Genomic DNA, 18,928 nt, shown 5'->3' with positions numbered 1-18,928 from the left:
CCCACTTAATTTTCCTCAGGTCAGTTTTATGTAGGTCAAACCTGCTCTACTCTGCAGGTAAAACAAATACTCATGTAATTATGAAGCCATATATAATTTGGTACCATAGGCACCATATTCCACATTTTCCCAAATGTTACTCCCATTTATTTAACTTCATGGTATGGGAGGTATATATTGAATTTTGTATAGAACTCAGTTGGCTATGCCTCATTAAATAGCCCACCTGGCCCTTGCTCATAATCAGTCCCACTCTGTATATTTTTTATGTATTAAAATAAGAAAAATACAACTAATGATTTGTTATAAAATAATTTTCTATTATAAAACAGTTTGAAATTTTTAAAATGCATAGACAAATCACATTCAGATGTTAATCGTACTCATTGATTTAAAACGATGATATAATCATTGTCCCGGCTGGTTATGTGATGCTGGCTGGAGGTTTAGTCCATGGGATGCCCATCAGTGACTTCTCCCTATTCACATCACAGCACAGCAGCACTTTGCTGGATAGTTGTCCGTGTATACTTTATTCTCCTCTCCATATACAAAATAGGTGTGGGGCTCCTCGCCCCAGGTATAGTTCACCTTGATGAGTGCAACCTGCTCGATGGTTTGTCTCTATAAAAGAAAGCAAAACAGAAGAGACACCTTGAGAAAAACTAAGGTCCTACAAGAACACTACAATCACCTTGAGAGTGATTTCCATCTGCCCAAGTCCCTAAAGCATGTGAGTGCTTATATAGCAGTGAATGAATACATTTACAATATATCTACATTTGAGCTGGATTTAGTCTTACTTGTGACAATGTGTTAAGCAGACCAGACAGATTGTCTGGATTGCCTAATCTGCATGTTTACATTAATTGTGCATTTCCTCTCCAGGAAAATGTTTTCATATAAACCCCTCTGCTACACCCTCATAAGAATGAGTAACGGGGAAAAGTAGATGTAGAGGTTTCCCTTTGCCACATTGGAAACACACCTAGTCCTGCTGTTCAGATAAGGAGTCTTTGTGTTTCCAAGATGTGAAAAGTCATATAACTTGTTTGTGAATCCAATAAAGTTAGGCATCAGACATACCTTGAGGAAGTGGGTCTAGCACAGCTCCATGTCCATGAAGCACCACAGCGTGGTCTATACCTTGAGGAAGGGGCTCCTCACATCTCCATGTCCATGAAGCACCGCAGCGTGGTATATACCTTGAGGAAGGGGCTCCACACATCTCCATGTTCATGAAGCACCGCAGCATGATCTATACCTTGAGGAAGTGGACCCCACACATCTCTATGTCCATGAAGCCCTGCAGCATGGTCCATACCTTGAGGAAGGGGCTCCAAACATCTTCATGTCCATGAAGCACCACAGCGTGGTCTGTACCTTGACGAAGGGGCTCCACACATCTTCATGTCCATGAAGCACCGCAGCGTGGTCTATACCTTGAGGAAGGGGATCGACACATCTCCATCTTCATGAAGCACCACAGCATGGTCTACACCTTGAGGAAGGGGCTCCACAGATCTCCATGTTCATGAAGCACCGCAGCATGATCTATACCTTGAGGAAGTGGACCCCACACATCTCTATGTCCATGAAGCCCTGCAGCATGGTCTATACCTTGAGGAAGGGGCTCCAAACATCTTCATGTCCATGAAGCACCACATCGTGGTCTGTACCTTGACGAAGGGGCTCCACACATCTTCATGTCCATGAAGCACCGCAGCATGGTCTATACCTTGAGGAAGGGGATCCACACATCTCCATCTTCATGAAGCACCACAGCATGGTCTACACCTTGAGGAAGGGGCTCCACAGATCTCCATGTTCATGAAGCACCGCAGCATGGTCTATACCTTGAGGAAGGGGCTCCACACATCTTCATGTCCATGAAGCACCGCACCGTGGTCCATACCTTGAGGAAAGGGCTCCACACATCTCCATGTTCATGAAGCACTGCAGCATGGTCTATACCTTGAGGAAGTGGACCCCACGCATCTCTATTTCCATGAAGCCCTGCAGCATGGTCTATACAGTTATGTGACTTTGGAGGCACTTCCCGAGCTGGTGTGTAAACCTGGGGAGCTATGGGTAGTCTGCTATATACCCCATTACCACACTGCTCTAAATGAGGTCCTAAGACTTGATAAAGGCAACCACTACTTAATGTTGAGGCTTCAATACTTTTGCTATTGCTGTGTGCAACATTCCTCACCAGATTATTCACATATGAAATATGATAAGTACAATTTTTTGTATGAATGTATGTGGTATTTGTATTTTGCAAACCCAGTCATAAGGCAGCGGAGTGCTGGTCAAAGGCATCCATGCATTCAATGAGAGATAGGAGAGGCAGCTCGCTTTTGGGATCCGCCAGGTACTTCATTGTGGTGTGGTCTTCTTTAAGGTAGTGCATCTTCAGGTCTTTCCTACATTTGAGCAGTGTTGCGGTGGTCCTGATGGATTTGAGAATGTTGTCCATGAGGCGGATAGATGGAAAAGGATTGCAGCCTTGTTTTTTCTTTTTTACCCTGCTTAGGTACTTATTAGGAGTTGTTTTAAGAGGTTATTCTAATTTAAACACTAGTGTAACCAAGCCTGGAATTATCAGGTCTGACATCTCTGGACCCAATAATGTTAGGCCTAGAAACAGTGGGCCTTTCAGAAAGGCTGCAGGGTGTGCGGCTGCTGAAGATTGCATTGATCAGCCCAGCCCAGCCACTGCCTGGTGCAGTGTTACGCGAGCGGATAATGCTTTCCCGGACAGGCATAAGTGTGCCCTTTACGTTAGCCCTCCCGTTCAATACCCCCACCAGCAGTCCTGCTGATAATGTTCTGCCTGCTTAACGCAGGCAGATAGAGTCAGCTGCTTTTTGCCAGAATGGTGAAAAAATGCTTGGAAAACCACCTGGTAAATCCAGATGTAAGCAGTTATTCCCCATTGCTATATAAATGCATTGAGCCAGGTGGTCACGTCTACCGCAACCAATAAATTTGCTACTTAAGCAAGGTAATCTGGCACCGTTAATGCTCAAATGTCCCACACACATCTACAAGCCCGGTTGTACACACATGTAAAGCTGTGTAGATCCTTTCTGATCTCAACATTCATGGCCAGATTATGCACACACCTTCTGTCCAGGTCATAGAGGGTTCCTTTTGATTCACTCCTTTCCAGGTGGTAGATGCCTTGTCAAGCATTAATGTAAAGTTGTGGTCCGGCAGCTAGAGCTGTCGCTCTTGGAACCTGGGAACTCAGGTTGGAATCTAGGCCTTGGCGATTGACTCAATATAATGTGATTCTTAGTAAAATACTTAAGCTCCCTGTGCCTAGAAAAGTAATAGGTATATTGGTGTAATCCCTTCCATTCTGTGGCAGTTATGACGTGCTCAGCTCATCATGGGCAGAGCTCCACTGTGCCTCATGACTAGCTGAGCTCGTAATAAGCGCCAAAGGAGTTAATTTGCAGTACTCAGTTGCTTGGCAGCTCGGTTTGCTCTATAGAAGTACAAATACATAAGCACATCCGCTGCACCCAAGTGATCCACAGGCATGAACTGCATAAGTCACTTTTTATAACATTATTGTGTTCTCACCTGTCTTATTATTCGTGGATTGTCTGCAAACTGAGCGTTGTGCTGCTGGACATAGCTCAATGAAACGCTATTCACCATAGGGTCAGGAAACGACATAACTGGCACCACCTTGTAGGTTAGAGAAAAGAATGAAGATTTTAGTGGCCTGAAATTATATTGTTTACATGGACACAAGCTCAGGTATATACAGTCTTGTGCCGCACTGGCTAGACAAATTAAACATTGTATGTACTTATTTAACAGTTTTATAAAGAGCCTGGGACTGAGAAATGTGAGAGTGCTTTACATAGAACAACAATGACCCACAGATCTTACAACCTAAAGGATAAATGTGAAAGAGATAAGATAGCCAAAGATGCAAGTCATTTCCAGTGTGTGAATGATTTACTGTTTATTTAACAGCTTTCTTTAGTGCTCAGCACTGACAGGCATGAGAGCGAGTTATATAGAACAAATGTAAATGAATAATGTTATTCACGGGGACATCTGGGTAGTAATGTATCAAATGTGTGCTCTTCAGAAGAAGTTCTGGGTTCTACATCCAGTACTTGAGATGAGGGGCGTGGCCAGACTACCGACCCAGAAGGTTGTGTAGCGATGAAGCTCCGCCATATCGCCCGATATCCGGGCCTATCCGGCATTCATCCTGGCGGTCTCGCTCCAGATTTTAGGCACCCATAGTCTGCTGTTACCTGATCCCTCATGCCTTTATGGAAAAGCGGCGTCCCGAGGTACACGAAGAACCATTGCCTTCAGCGGCCTATGCAGCCTAATTGGGGGCAGGCCTTAAGAGCGGGCTAAATTTCATCACGCCCCGCATTTGCGGCTGACCGAGGCCACCCTGTGGCCATTAGGAGGGCGGGCCCTTAGTCACGGAGGGCTTTCCCCGCCCCCTGCCTGTGGTCTCTACGCCTCCCTCGTGCTGGGCAGCCCAGTTGAGGAGGGGCGTGTTCATGACGCGCGTCCGGGGCGGCAGGCAGGGCGAGGGGGTATATATCTCCCCCTCGCCATTTTCCCTGCCTCTTTGCCGCTCTGGACTTCGCACGCTCTCTTCAGGGACACTCTATTCCCTCCCTACCGCTTACCCAGAGTATCGGCTATGGGGGGTGCTCCTGGGGGGAGCTTTAATGTGTTCTTTTTCATTGCAGGCGGAGTTACAGGGCGATCCGGAAGCAGAGAGGTGCAACACTGTACTTCAGCGGGCACATAAGGGTGCCAGAGCCTAACCTAGAACCTCAGGGGAGGTCCAGGAACCCGTGTCGGTGCCCCAGTAGTCCTTCGGGCGGTTGTGGGCCTGTGCAACCGGAGGTTTGCCTAGATACGCCCCGCAAGGGGCGTGAGTAGAGTGATTACCATAATGTCGCAGCACATGGGTGGTTCGCCACTGTGCTGCTTGGCTCATCAGGCGGGCAGGTGGCGAGAATGCAGCCTGTCCTTGGATCGTCCGTAAGATAACCCACGTGATTACATAACGTTGTATGTAATAAACCTGCAGCATCTTTTCCCAATCTAACAATGGTGTCTTGTGTGTTGTTTGCGGGATGTTGGGTGTTGGGGGCGGGAACTATGTTGACCTGATGTGACTATGCTCCAGCGGAGACCTCGGAGCCCACAGGGTGCTTTGGTTTCATTTCCCGTGTTTTCCTTGTGGTCGCGGGGTGCAGTGAGACACTGGAGGACCTGCGGTGGGGCCCCTGCATTGCTAGACTCAGGTAAGTGAGCACATTCAATGTCTCTGGTTTCCCAATGTTTACGATTTTTATCTGTTCCATGTGGTATGGCTGGTAGGGCAAATGTTCTTATGGCAAATGTTATAGATTTTACAAAATAGTGTTGATACACATTTATCTTCTAATTGTGTGGAAATGTACGTTGAAATATTCCTTTTTTGCTGTGTAGTAAGTTTGCATGTTACATTCAGCAAGATTGTTAAAAGGGATTGTCCTGGCTTGGGCTCAGGCAGGGATGGGAGGGGGGCGGAAAGGTGGGGCGATGTGTTACTTGGGGTTTTTATTGCGCACAGTGTTAAATTTTTACCATGACGGGATTAGCAAAGGTTGTCAGACATGCACACGTTCAGAGGTGAAATGTTAATAATGTCTTCCGGGGGTAGGCTTCCCACCTTCTCAGACCTCACTTTATTCACCTGGAATGTTCGGGGACTTAATGACGCTAAAAATTGGAAACAGGTACTTCAATACCTGCAGCGGCATAAGGTAGATGTCACCTTTTTGCAAGAAACCCACCTGTCTAAACAATCCTATAATCATTTTGCTATCGCCTGGGGCTCCCATTGCTATTTTGCAAATTATAGTACATACGCAAGGGGGCCTGCAGTCTTACTTCACAAATGCTTGCACTTCCAGATGGTGAGGGTTGGTATTGATGGTCACAGGAAGTTTAGAGGGCTACCGGGTGGCTTTTGTATGTATATAGCTACCTCTCTGATACTGTATATGATATAGCACGAACGTAATTGTACCCGCTATTTCCCTAGCATCTGTTGTAGTTAAATCCTATATTGTTTTTAGCAGCATTGAAGTAGCGCTTACTTGCACTCCTTCTCCGCACTTACCTATCCATAATAGAGGAGGGAATAGGCACTAGATACCGGACTCGTCCTCGAGTAGCAGCCGCCATTTTGGGGCTGCCTCGGGACGCGTTCTAGCTTCTCTCCACTTCCGGGAGACAGCTATTTAGACCGAGCGAGCTTGAGGCTCGGTGATACCTCTCTGATACTGTATATGATATAGCACGAACGTAATTGTACCCGCTATTTCCCTAGCATCTGTTGTAATTAAATCCTATGTTTAGGAATTTTTAGGGCGCCGATGTATTTTAAAATGTGTATTTTCAAACTTTGAACAAATATATTGTTTTTAGCAGCATTGAAGTAGCGCTTACTTGCACTCCTTCTCCGCACTTACCTATCCATAATAGAGGAGGGAATAGGCACTAGATACCGGACTCGTCCTCGAGTAGCAGCCGCCATTTTGGGGCTGCCTCGGGACGCGTTCTAGCTTCTCTCCACTTCCGGGAGACAGCTATTTAGACCGAGCGAGCTTGAGGCTCGGTGATACCTCTCTGATACTGTATATGATATAGCACGAACGTAATTGTACCCGCTATTTCCCTAGCATCTGTTGTAATTAAATCCTATGTTTAGGAATTTTTAGGGCGCCGATGTATTTTAAAATGTGTATTTTCAAACTTTGAACAAGTATATTGTTTTTAGCAGCATTGAAGTAGCGCTTACTTGCACTCCTTCTCCGCACTTACCTATCCATAATAGAGGAGGGAATAGGCACTAGATACCGGACTCGTCCTCGAGTAGCAGCCGCCATCTTGGGGCTGCCTCGGGACGCGTTCTAGCTTCTCTCCACTTCCGGGAGACAGCTATTTAGGCCTCTCTCGCTAGGATGCGCAGCGGACGTGCGCAGCGGGCGCGCGCCGAAGACGCGCCTAAGATCAGCCCGTCTGCGCCCGTCCGAGCCAGATCCGGGCTCTGGGCTACCCCCCCTGTCCCTGCTGCCATCCAAGAAATCACATCTTCCTTACACTACACCTCCGGTCAGCTGAGAGGGATGAACCCAGGATTAGGTAGGTCCTGTCAGATGATACCGCCACTGAATGTTTTAACTCCCACATGCTCATCCTGTGTAGGTTGTCAGTATACTCTCCCGCCGCCATTACTTGCAGTGAATCATACATTTTATTCCCTTCCAACTACCAGTTCTCAATCTCGAACTGCACAGTACTTTAGAGCAGCACTGATCAACTCTCGCTCCCTCCCCAAACACAGTTTATCTATCAGGGACTGTATTATCAACCAGGAACTGGATATCCTTTTTATTACGGAATCCTGGGGAGGTGAGGCGTCAGGCCCTGATTTTGTCTCAGCTACCCCCGAAGGCTATTGCGTCGCTAGACAAGATAAAACTTCTGGGAGAGGTGGTGGCTTAGCCATCATCCATAAAGATGCTTATCGGACAAAATTTGAGCACATTCCAACTCTAAACTGCGAAGCTATCGCGTTTGTTATTAATCTCACGCAGAAGCAAGCTTTTAAAGGGACATTGGTTTATAGGCCACCGGGTCCTCGAACAAATTTTTTAGCTGCACTCGCTGAAATCACCGAAGCTGCATTAGGATCCTTGGACTATACAATCCTTGGGGATTTCAATTTTCCGCTGGAAGATATGGAAAATAAGGATACAGTCCAACTTACTACAGATATGCAAGCAATAGGAATGCAACAGCTGGTAAGGGGTCCTACGCATGAAGCTGGGCATACACTTGATGGTGTGTTTACAAACAACCCAGGCATTGATCTGGTAGCAGTACTACCATTGGTATGGTGTGACCACCAAGCCATCATCTTCAGAATTCGAGTATTACAATCTAACCCCCTCCAGACCAAAGCCCGGTCGTCATTGGGCATACGAGCTTGGAAAAATGCCGATGTCCCACATCTTTCAAATCTTCTAAGTACTTCGATCCCGGTAAGCTCTTGTGATCCAGAAATCTTGTCCACTAACTTTCAGGGCTGGTTATTAAAGGCAGCCAATCAGGTGGCACCTGAGAAATCCTACCGCCCAAACAGAGCTACTCCATCGGCCCAATGGTTTACAGAAGAATTGCGTCTCCAGCGTCAGTATTGTAGAAGCTTAGAAAGACACTGGAGAAAGCACTACAGTCCCTCCGCTAAGCAAACTTATAAAGATGCCTTAGCGATCTATAAGAAAGCTATCACCACTCAAAAAAATATATTCTTTACTGGTCAAATTGAACAGGCCCAGAACTCGTCGAGGATGTTATTTCAGGTGGTGAACTCTCTTTCAATTCCACCTACTGGACCTGTGATTGAGCAATCACAGGAATTCTGTAACTCGTTGGCCACTTTCTTTACCACTAAGGTAATGGACATTTATTCCATTTTTCCACAGCAACCAGCGGTAGTCAGGACTGATTCTTCTTCTTGTTTGGCTGTGGCCTATCCTTCTTTCTCTGGGTTTAAGCCAGTGACACAAGATCAGGTCAGCACACTAGCTGCCAAGATCAAATCGGGTTCTCCGCTCGATCCATGCCCTCCTGAAATAATGAATCAACTTTGCAATACCATTTCACTGCCGCTCACTACTATCTGTAACGCCATTTTCAAAACAGGTGTCTACCCAGAGATTTGGAAGAAGGCTATCGTTAAACCTTTGCTTAAAAAGCCTACCTTAGACCCTACGATCACGGCCAACTACAGACCCATTGCATGCCTTCCCTTTCCCGCTAAAATCGTTGAGGCCATTATGAACCAGCAGCTCTCAGAGTTCATTGACCAACACGAACTCTTGGATGACACGCAGTTCGGCTTCCGGAGGGGACACGGAACGGAGACAGCACTGATAAAGGCCTCCGATGAAATTAGAGACATCCTGGATTCGGGAGGAGCAGCAGTGCTTATTCTGTTAGATCTCTCGGCGGCCTTCGACACGGTCGACCATGCCATCTTGGTCGACCGTGTCGCCGCCCTGGGGATTAACCATCTGGCCAAAGATCTTATAGCCTCCTTTCTAGCTAACCGCAAACAGGCAGTCAAACTGGGCAATCATTATTCACCGATCTCTGAACTGCCATGCGGAGTCCCCCAAGGATCCTCATTAAGTCCTGCGCTTTTTAACATTTATGTCGCAGACTTGGCAAGGGTCATAAACGCTGACGACACCCAACTTGTGCTGGCAGTGCATAAGAACGGCCCGATGGTGGCAGCTAAGTTTCAGGAGGGGATACTGGAGGTACAAGCATGGATGCATAGCAATTGCTTAAAACTGAATGCGGAGAAAACCGAGGTTATGACCTTCGGTAACATCTCTCCTGAATGGTCCCAGTCCTGGTGGCCTACTTTGATGGGTCCTCCTCCGGTCCCAGTCGCAAAGGTCAGGAATCTTGGAGTGATCTTTGACAAACAGCTATCTTTCAAACATCATGTAAATAAGGTTGTTTCAGCCGCCTTCTTTACGTTGAAAAAGATAAAAAAACTGCTACCGTACTTACCAGCATCTGCTGGAAAAACCTTAATCACCACCTTGGTGTTTTCCAAGCTGGATTACGGAAATGCCCTCTTTTTCAATACTCATAAATATATTTTGAATAAGCTTCAATCTATTCAAAATATGGCAGCCAGAATCCTCCTCAATATTCCTAGGCGCCAGTCCACCTCGGCAGCTATACGCCATCTTCATTGGCTCAGAGTGGAGAGCAGGATAAAATTTAAAGCCTTATGCATTGCCTATAAGGCCATTCATCATACTGGCCCCAAATTTCTAAGACAGGCATTTCAGATTTATACCCCTAAAAGGAACCTAAGATCAGCAGCCAGCTGTTTACTATCTGTTCCCCGAACAAGAACGGTTACCTGGGGCGACAGACGATTCCTGGTAGCTACCCCCAGATTGTGGAACTCCCTCCCTTCACATATCAAAACTGCCCCTACTCTCATTTGCTTTCGTAGAGCCTTGAAGACATGGCTCTTCAACCAATAAGTTTGTGTACTAATCACTGTATCCTAGAGGATCTCACTGCGCCTAGACACCCTTGGGTATTAGTTGCGCACTAAAAATTCCATAAATAAATAAATAAATAAATATATATGCTCCAAACAATGATAACACAGGCTTTTTTCACGACCTTCACACACAGCTACTGCATTTAGACGCAGATTATATTTATATGGGTGGGGATTTTACCTTGCCGTTGGACCCAATGAAAAACAGCACGTCAGGCTCCTCTGATACTCAACCTCGAGCTTGTGGTGCACTATTGGAGCTCTGCGAATCAATTGGATTAGTAGATGTTTGGCGATTTTGCCAGCCTGGGGAGCCTGCCTACACAGATTATGCCATATAATACAAAACGTGGACCAGCTTGGATCTCTGGTTGGTGTCCCCAAATCTTACCTCTTGGTATCGTGTAACTAACCATCTCTCCAGAACGCCTTTAGGTCACTGTTATGTTGTTATGTTATGTTAAAAGAATTTATTGAGCGCGACTAACACCATTAGGTTTCTTGGCGCTTATGCTGAGGGAGCGGTGAAGGAAACGTGAAATAGAATCTAGATATAGGACTCGGTGAAGAGGAGGGTTTTAAGGAGTGATCTGAACCCGGAATATGAAGGTGACAACCTAAGAGAAAGGGGAAGGGAATTCCAGAAAGAAGGAGCCAGAAATGAAAACCTAAGGCAACCGTGTTTCTTCCTCTTAAATCTAGGAACTGATAACAAGGCCATCTGAGATGACCGAAGATTACGAGGAGGAACATACGGGTGGAGGAGAGAAAAAATAAAGAGGGGACCTTGGCCTGCAAGAGATTTTGAAATAATGCAGCCAAGCTTAAACTTACAGCGAGCAGATACCGGGAGCCAGTGGAGACTTCTTAGGAGAGGACGAATATGTTGATCTCTAGGTTGGTGGTAAATCAGGCGAGCAGCTTGATTTTGGATCAACTGGAGTCTCTTCAGTTGGTAATCAGGGATGCCAACATACAATGCATTTGCGTAGTCAAGCCTCGAAATGACTAACGCAAGCAAGGCCAGAGTCACTCACCGGTAATTCTCACAGTTAGGCTCCACAGGCCAGGACAGGCATTGATGGGTGCGGTGTTCAATGCAGAGCCCGAACAGCTATCATAGAGTACTTTGAATTAAACAAGGGCTCTGTCCAGACATGGGAAGTATTATGGGAAGCATTTAAAGCCTATATGTGGGCTCCCTGCATTGCGAAACATGCCAGGGTTCTGAGAGATCTTAGGGGCACACTATCACGCATTGAACAACAGTTGGGGGCTATGGATAAAGAACACATCAGAGGTAATGCCCAAATTGTTCAGAACAGCAGACTGAAACTCCTATTTGAGTTCAGGGATACAGCTGAATGAGAGATGCTTTACTTGAGCAAATAAGCAATAACGAGGCGATATGGTGAGGGAGAACGGCCGAGCTGTACCTTGGCACAGCTCCTGCGACGGGTATGCGGACAGGCTTGTGTCCCAGGCATTCAGGCACCAGATGGTAGGATAGTGTTAGATACTGGGGAGATATGAGACGTATTTCTAGAATACTATACGGAGCTATACACATCCTGCGCTACGCATGAGGAGGAGGTCTGAAGAGATTATTTGTCAGAGATAGCTTTCGTTTGGCTGGAAAAGGGGATGCAAGATTTCCTGGTGAAACCGTTTTCCGCGGAAGAAATTGTAAGCGCCATCGATTTTATTTATTTATTTATTTAATGGCATTTGTAGAGCGCATGCAATTACCCGTAGGCGTCTCGGCGCTGATATGCAATGCTGTCTATCCCTGATCAGAAAGTTGGTGGCTAGGTTTACTGGTTAAATAGCCACGTCTGAATGCACTGAATGGCACAACTGCTTCTGGGCTAGATGCGTTCACAGGGAATTTGTACAAAAGTTATAAGGCTCTATTGGCCCCACATCTATTAGAAGTATACAATGAAGCCCTGGAGAGTAAAGTTTTGCTGCCCACACTGCGCAAAGCAGTTATAATATTATTTCCCAAACCTGGAAAAGACCCGCTCGTGTGTGGTTCATATAGGCCATTATCTTTGCTTAATCTTGATCATAAACTTTTGGCCAAAATAATAGCATTAAGATTAGCTCTTTTATTAGATCGTATCATATCCCTGGCTCAGTCGGGATTTGTCCTTCATAGATCAACAGCATTAAATCTCCATACCCTGTTTACGGTACTGCATAGAATATCACCAGAGGTTCCAACAGCTTTGTTGTTATTAGACACTGAAAAAGGCTCTGATTCCCTGGAGAGGTCCTTTTTTCTATTGGTCATGCGTAGGATGGGTATGCCTAATGGGTTTGTGGAACTTGTTTTGTTTCTATACGCTTCTCCCACTGCCCGACTACGACTAAATGGTAGTGTGTCTTCCCAGTTTTGTCTCTATAGAGGTACGTGTCAGGGTTGTCCTCTCTCCCCATGGCTATTTATAATCGCGCTTGACCTATTAGTCCACCACTTTCAGGAAAGATATTTACACAGAGGCTTACAGTCCAAGATAGGCCCCTTATTAGTTTTGCTTTATGCGGATGACGTCATCCTTTATGTTAATTGTCCGGACGAATATTTGGAGCCCCCGATTAGGTAGATCATCAGATTTGAGGAGTTTTCTGGGCTTGGCATCAACTGGGGCAAGTCAGTAATTTTTCCTTTAACGGATAGCACAACTAGATGGGCTTGTGGGTTTCCTCTGCAGTGATGTGAGGAGTCGACAAAATACTTGAGTATCCAGATACATCGGGAGTCTCATCAGTTGATATTGCTAAACTACGGCCAGGCCATTTATAAATTAGAGCAGCAGATCAAGCTCTGGTTGAAACTGCCGTTATTCATGGTGGGCCGCGTCACAATCATTAAGATGGTGGTCTTCCCTACATTTCTGTATTCATCCCACAATATTCCCATCCCTCTCCCCAACAGTTTTTAAAGAACATTCAATCCCATCTTACTAGGCTTGTATGGAGAGGCAAGATGGCTAGAGTTAGTTGGGACACACTGACCCCGCCATATGAAAGAGAGGGGCTGGGGGTTCCAAACTTCCAAATATACTACCTGGTGGCTCAGTGCAGCTCACTCCTGGTATAAACCTAATGCCCGGATTCCCTATGTGAGACCTGCCGGTGGAATTTATATTTACTCCCAGGTCTAATCATCACATGGACCTGAGCTCAAGTCACCTCTAGTAGGTCCCTCCACTGATGTTCTAGTCTGGATTCGAAGTGCGACTTTAAAGTGCTCTCTAATTACAAGCCAATGTCCAACCTGCCTATTCTTGTCAGGATCATGGAACAAAATGTCAACATTTTTCACTTGGAACAAACAATATATTCATTATATGCTAATCTGGAATCTGGCATATAATCACCTCTAAATCTTTCGCAGTGGACACTGAGGCACAATTCATTCTAGTGAATCAAATTTTTCACCAACTTTCTTCATATTGATTATCATTACACCACTTTTGACAGGAAACCCCTTCCATTGCTGTGATAATAAGACTAAATCAATTTTTCCTAAAGTTCTTTTACACCACCCAGAAAAAAATTCAATGCAAAGACAACTGTCCAACCATGAAGAGTGTCAAATGTGTATGTTTTCTGAAGTCACAAATTATGCATGGTAATATCACATGTTATGTTTGCACCATTTTCACACAAAGCCAGATCATTCTTTCCTAGTAGTTGGGGCTTTAAGTGGAATACCCGGTGTGTTTGTTGTTCCTGCCATACTATGCCCCCTTCTGCATTAATTATCAGTGGTTTAGTGCAAATGCATTTGGTTTTGCAGTTGCCTCAACCTTTTGCCCCAAAATATATTTTGCATGGAAAAGTTGATTGCTTTTAGTGATGCTTTGTATCGTGTGGGGTTCCTTTGTGTTGTAGAATTGTACATTGCACCACACTGTGCTTCCTTTTATCTCACCTTATAGCTGGAGGTAAGAGGTAGCAAGGCCTCAATGAGGATTTTGTTGAGCTGCAAGTTGACTCAAATCCTTTGTCTATTATGAGCTCTAAGATAGGGGTCATGGTGGGCTGGATTAGTTTCTCTGCATAGTCAACATGGCATTACATATGGAGACCGTGTAATGTTAATGGGCTAGAAGAGCTTGGACGAAACCATCACCTTTCAGGCACAGCTTGTAAGTAATATGTCATCCTATATATAAGTTGACCTAAGACCATTTTTTATCAAAGTGGTAATGTGTGCTTTCTGTTCCCAGTGGGATTTGTGTAGTCCAGATAATCAAGACTATCAGACAGCTGCAGTTGGTACAATCGAGGGAGGCATGATCAATTTCTGACTTGAGAGTTATGCTCTGTTTCTATCATCTTTATGCTCATTTATGCAAGAGCAAAATGGAATAGATTTTGGATGTTAATTATCGTCCATCAATCATTTGCAGTTGGACCATCCATAAGAGGAGCAAAGGTGTTTTATCAGATGAATGGAACTGCCAGTCCAGCTAAGTAGCTGACTATCCACCCATTCAAGCTCATGATGGTTGAATTCTGAAGCCAGCAAGACATTATGTAAACTGCCCAACCACATACTAGGCAGCTCACAGAAGACTACTGTTGGTAAGCACATTATTAGTAGTGGTAAATATACATATTTATTTATTTAGCTGTTTTATAACGCGCTCTGTTACTACCAGAGTATTCTGGCGCGAATATACCACAGGCAATAAGGCCACGAACATGGTCTAGGGCTCTGCATAAGAAGTATGTGGAAGAGGTGCGGTGCAGTGGTCAGTGTGCCTGACTCCGGACTTCGGGGTTCATGGTTCGATCACCGGTGCCAGGTTAGCCCAGCACCATGTGACTCTGGGCAATAGCTCGCTTAATCTTCCCGACGGCCCCCAGCGCCGGGCCACCACTTCAGAGGTAGCTGTGTGCTTTACAAATACTGGCATTCCATTTCATTTATAGGTCTCAATAAATGATTCCCATACTCAATCTTTGTAGCTTGGCTGCTAGAAGGCAGGCTTAAATTTAGAGGCAGGGATGTAAAGCATTTAAAAACACATATTCAGTAAATAATTAATACACAACACACAATAAAAATCCCACACCAATTTATAGAAATAGGAAATATTTTTATCTTTAAAGTGACAGTAAAACGACAAAAATCCAATCTAGGGAACCAGAGATAGGAATATTTACCCTTATATAGCACTTTGAAACCTATAGAGCTACTTTGGGACATCTGGTCGCACTTGACCGGAACAAAGTCATAATTTCAGGCCAACCGTGATGGAGCCCTGCTCAGCTACCCATCTCAGTAGGCATTGGTCATGATTTTACCTTTGAACATAGAAGCTTTTCTAGAGCTTTGTCTGCCGATGTCCCTCGATGCTCTTCACCACTCCAGATTAGGTGAGGGTTTGTTGGCTTGCTTTTCAGGGAGCTCTCAGTCAAATGCTGGAAGTTGTACCTCTTGAGCTTTTCAGCAGGATGAACTAGCAGGTCAGGCCGGCTCACTGTTGAAGGTAGCAGGCTTGGCTCTTGCAGTTGAGTCGGTCCCCTTATGGAGCTTTTTTTGCAAAGCTGCTCCAAACTTCTGGAACCTCTTCCTGCAGTTCCTCTTGAGGGTCCAAAGTGTCCATAATACAATCCAAGGGTCTGGAAGCTCCAAGATGGTCCTTGAAAAGTTTCAGACCAGAATTCCCACAATGCACCTGGACAAAAATCTTCCAAATCCACTGGACGCGCTGCAGGCAGGGGTTTTCTGGTGGTAAGGGGTTCAGGTGAGCTCTGTTAACCTGTAGCTTGCCGGGTGTCCTTTCTTTATTCCTCTTGAAGCAAGGTATATCCAAAGGGATGTAGTTCCAGATAATGCAGCAGGAGTAGTCAATCAGAATGCAGGGCCTGGTGGTGCAAATCAAGTTTCTAGCTTGGCAAGCCCTCTTCTCTTAGTTTCAAGCAGAAGATCTGAAAGGCTCTGCAGCTCTCAGATATGTATCCAATGTTCTCTATGGTCAAGCAGTAGAGCACTCCTGTCCAATGAAGTGCAGGGCAACACCCCAGAGCATGACAACTTCCTCCACAGTTTGGCATAATCTTCTCCCAGAAAGCACTATTCTTCCAAAATACTTTATGGCATAAGACTCAGCAGAGGAGCAAGAACTAGTTAAACCAACCTCCAGTATGGCTCAATTCCATAACCCTCCTCCCCGTACCATCTGCAAATTCCTACCTTAAACCTGCATCTGGCTGGGTAAGAGGGGCTGGTGGGTAGATGGAACTGGCATTCTCTGCCGTTGCTATCCCCCTTTGAAGCTTCATGTTTTACAACCTCTCCCCCATGCTTCAGTATTCCTTTGTAGCAGTGCTCTCACCACCAGATAGCCTCTCCCGCGGTGAGCCACTTATCACTTCATCAAAGCAACCTGGCTAATCTTGTTAACTCTGACAAATCAGGGAAGAGGGCAGGAAGGCTGAATTTTGGCTTACAGAAAAAACAGTCTTATAACTTATTTTCTGTATACATTAGGATAAATTCAACAATGGCATATCGTTGGATTGATCAATACTATTCTCCTAAGTCCTTGAACTGTATTTTATTTAATTCCTAGCAATCTTTATGCATTCATAAACTATTGCCATGTTATCCTATGTGGCTAAGCATCTACAATGGAGAAAGTGCAGTGTGCAATTTCTCCATCATCAGGGCTATAAAACATATTTTATAAGCTCCCTGCTTATAGTTACATGGCCCCTCACCACTGGGACACCTAGGGGGTCTTTAGGGGTCCTGAATATGCAAGAATAGTGTAGCTCCTCACTCCAGAGTGCACCTTGCACCAAAGTTGATGGACGGCACTTTACTACAATGGGGGAAGTAAAACAATTTGCAATTTCTCTATCCCCAGGTCATATAAAACATCTTGTATAAGGGCTCTCCTTATAATGACATGACCCCCTACCCCTGGGACACCTGGGGGTAGCTAAAATGCTACAATATTGTAGTTTATCCCCCTACCACCAAAGTCGACGTTGGGCACAATTTACATTTAAAAGCAGTGCTGCAACACAGGGCTGCTTTTAAAATGACCTCAGGTTCTCAGCAGGGCTCACATGCAAGTGCAACAAAGGCTCCTGGCTGATAAACCGCCATGCCCTATTATATACTATGGACTTAAAGGTAGTTTTAACCCCCCTGCCCTATTATGTACTAGGGACTTATAGGGTAGGTCATGCCAATCATAGGTGTACCCTAACACATAATGTACCCTAATGCATGTGTGTCTTTTCTCTGTGTGTTCAACATAGCAGTGGATGTTTTCAACATAGCATTGGCCCTGGCCCTGCCCAGAGCAGAGCCCGGGTACTCTCAGAGTCAGAAAACCTTCATCCAGGGGTCTCAAATGGGGCAAAAAGTGGGGGGACACTACAAACAAGTCCTGATTTCCAACAACTACTTGAGGTTCTGAAAGGATATATAAACCAGCTGATTTTAGAAGAAAATATAGCATGTAATTCCTCCTGTTGTCTGCTCTAGTCAGAGACAGGCGTCAAGGCCACCAATCGGTGTCTGTTATTGATCAGCACATGACCGTAATAGGCGTTGACTGGTATTAGGTGCACTATCAATATACTGTTCAACATAGTGAAAACATTTGTTTCAAATTCTGTACATGATACATGGCAGTATGATCTAGAAAGAATGACAAAATATGTGTGCATGCTTAGTTGTGCTTGTTAGCCTGTGCACATGAGTGCCGGTTTGCTGCATTTAATCATTGCTACCTACTGAGGCAAATTATATTTTCACTTTGTTAAATGCATTTTGCTGAAAAATCTTAAGTAGAGGTAAAAATACTCAATGATAATAAAATATATTTAAAAAATATATGCACCCTGCTTTTGGAAACAATTTTATTGGAAATACCAGTGCTGTAGATACATGTGTATCAGAAAGCAGCACAACATTATTTAAGGATGGTCATTATTTCTTTTAAAAGCATAATTGCAAATTCCTTGGTAGAATTGCTACAGTGCAAGAGGGGGCAATAGTGCTGGAATAATTTTCTGAGTGGGGGTGATGTCATCCATGTACAATTCAATTCAATTCAATACTTTATTCGGAGCGGAGGTAATAGGCCATCCATAAAAGCAATATATAATACAATTCAGATATAAAAAGCATAATAAATACAATTCATAGCCCCCGCTCAGGGTGTATGCCTAATTATATAATAAAAACACAGAAGTAAAAGGAAGTTTAAAATCAAATAGCAATACTACAATATATCAATAGTAAAAGGAGGTGTGCAACAGTTAATAGTTACAAAATTGGAAAAGAGTACAATCATATTTATGAGAATTAATTTGCTGCATTCGCGCATACCTCCTAAACATTTTTGGCTGAAATACAGTGGGACTAGAGCGGAGAAGGAGAACAAAAACCTCATATCCGGTCCGCCATGCGCTCCCTACCTACCTTAGCAAACACGCTTACGTCTATTTAATTATAGAAGCATAAGAGTGCAATAAATTATAGATATGTACTTAAAACGTATATCACCACCCAGTATAACACCATAAAACATTTCACACTATGTCTCATTACTCTGGAGGAGCTAAGGAAAACATGTTACATTAATGAAGTCATAAAGATTGTGAAAAAATCCAAATATCACAAAGAAAAAGCATAGCTAGGGGAGGAGCTTCGCGGGCATCCAAGATGGTCGCGTGAGCACAGAGCTCCTGAGACCCGCGCCGCCCTTCGCAAATATCCTGACTATATCCTGA

General features: G+C 44.7%; 1 protein-coding gene across 1 annotated transcript in view; it reads right to left on the bottom strand.

Annotated features, from left to right (window-relative positions):
• Nucleotides 1-343: 343 nt before the first annotated feature.
• LOC144783441 (protein SSUH2 homolog) overlaps nucleotides 344-18,928 on the bottom strand; it is a 180,287-nt gene continuing 161,702 nt past the window's right edge. The window contains exons 11-12 of the mRNA XM_078662416.1: nucleotides 3,598-3,705; nucleotides 344-624 (exon numbers count right to left, since the gene is read on the bottom strand). Coding sequence (XP_078518542.1) covers nucleotides 484-624; nucleotides 3,598-3,705 — 249 coding nt within the window. The 3' untranslated portion in view covers nucleotides 344-483. The remainder of the gene's footprint in view (nucleotides 625-3,597; nucleotides 3,706-18,928) is intronic.

The sequence above is a fragment of the Lissotriton helveticus genome, chromosome 9 (assembly GCF_964261635.1).
Source record: "Lissotriton helveticus chromosome 9, aLisHel1.1, whole genome shotgun sequence".
NCBI classification, from domain to species: Eukaryota; Metazoa; Chordata; class Amphibia; order Caudata; family Salamandridae; genus Lissotriton; species Lissotriton helveticus.
Note: the sequence above shows the minus strand (reverse complement) of the source record. Positions and strands in the feature narration are given on the sequence as shown.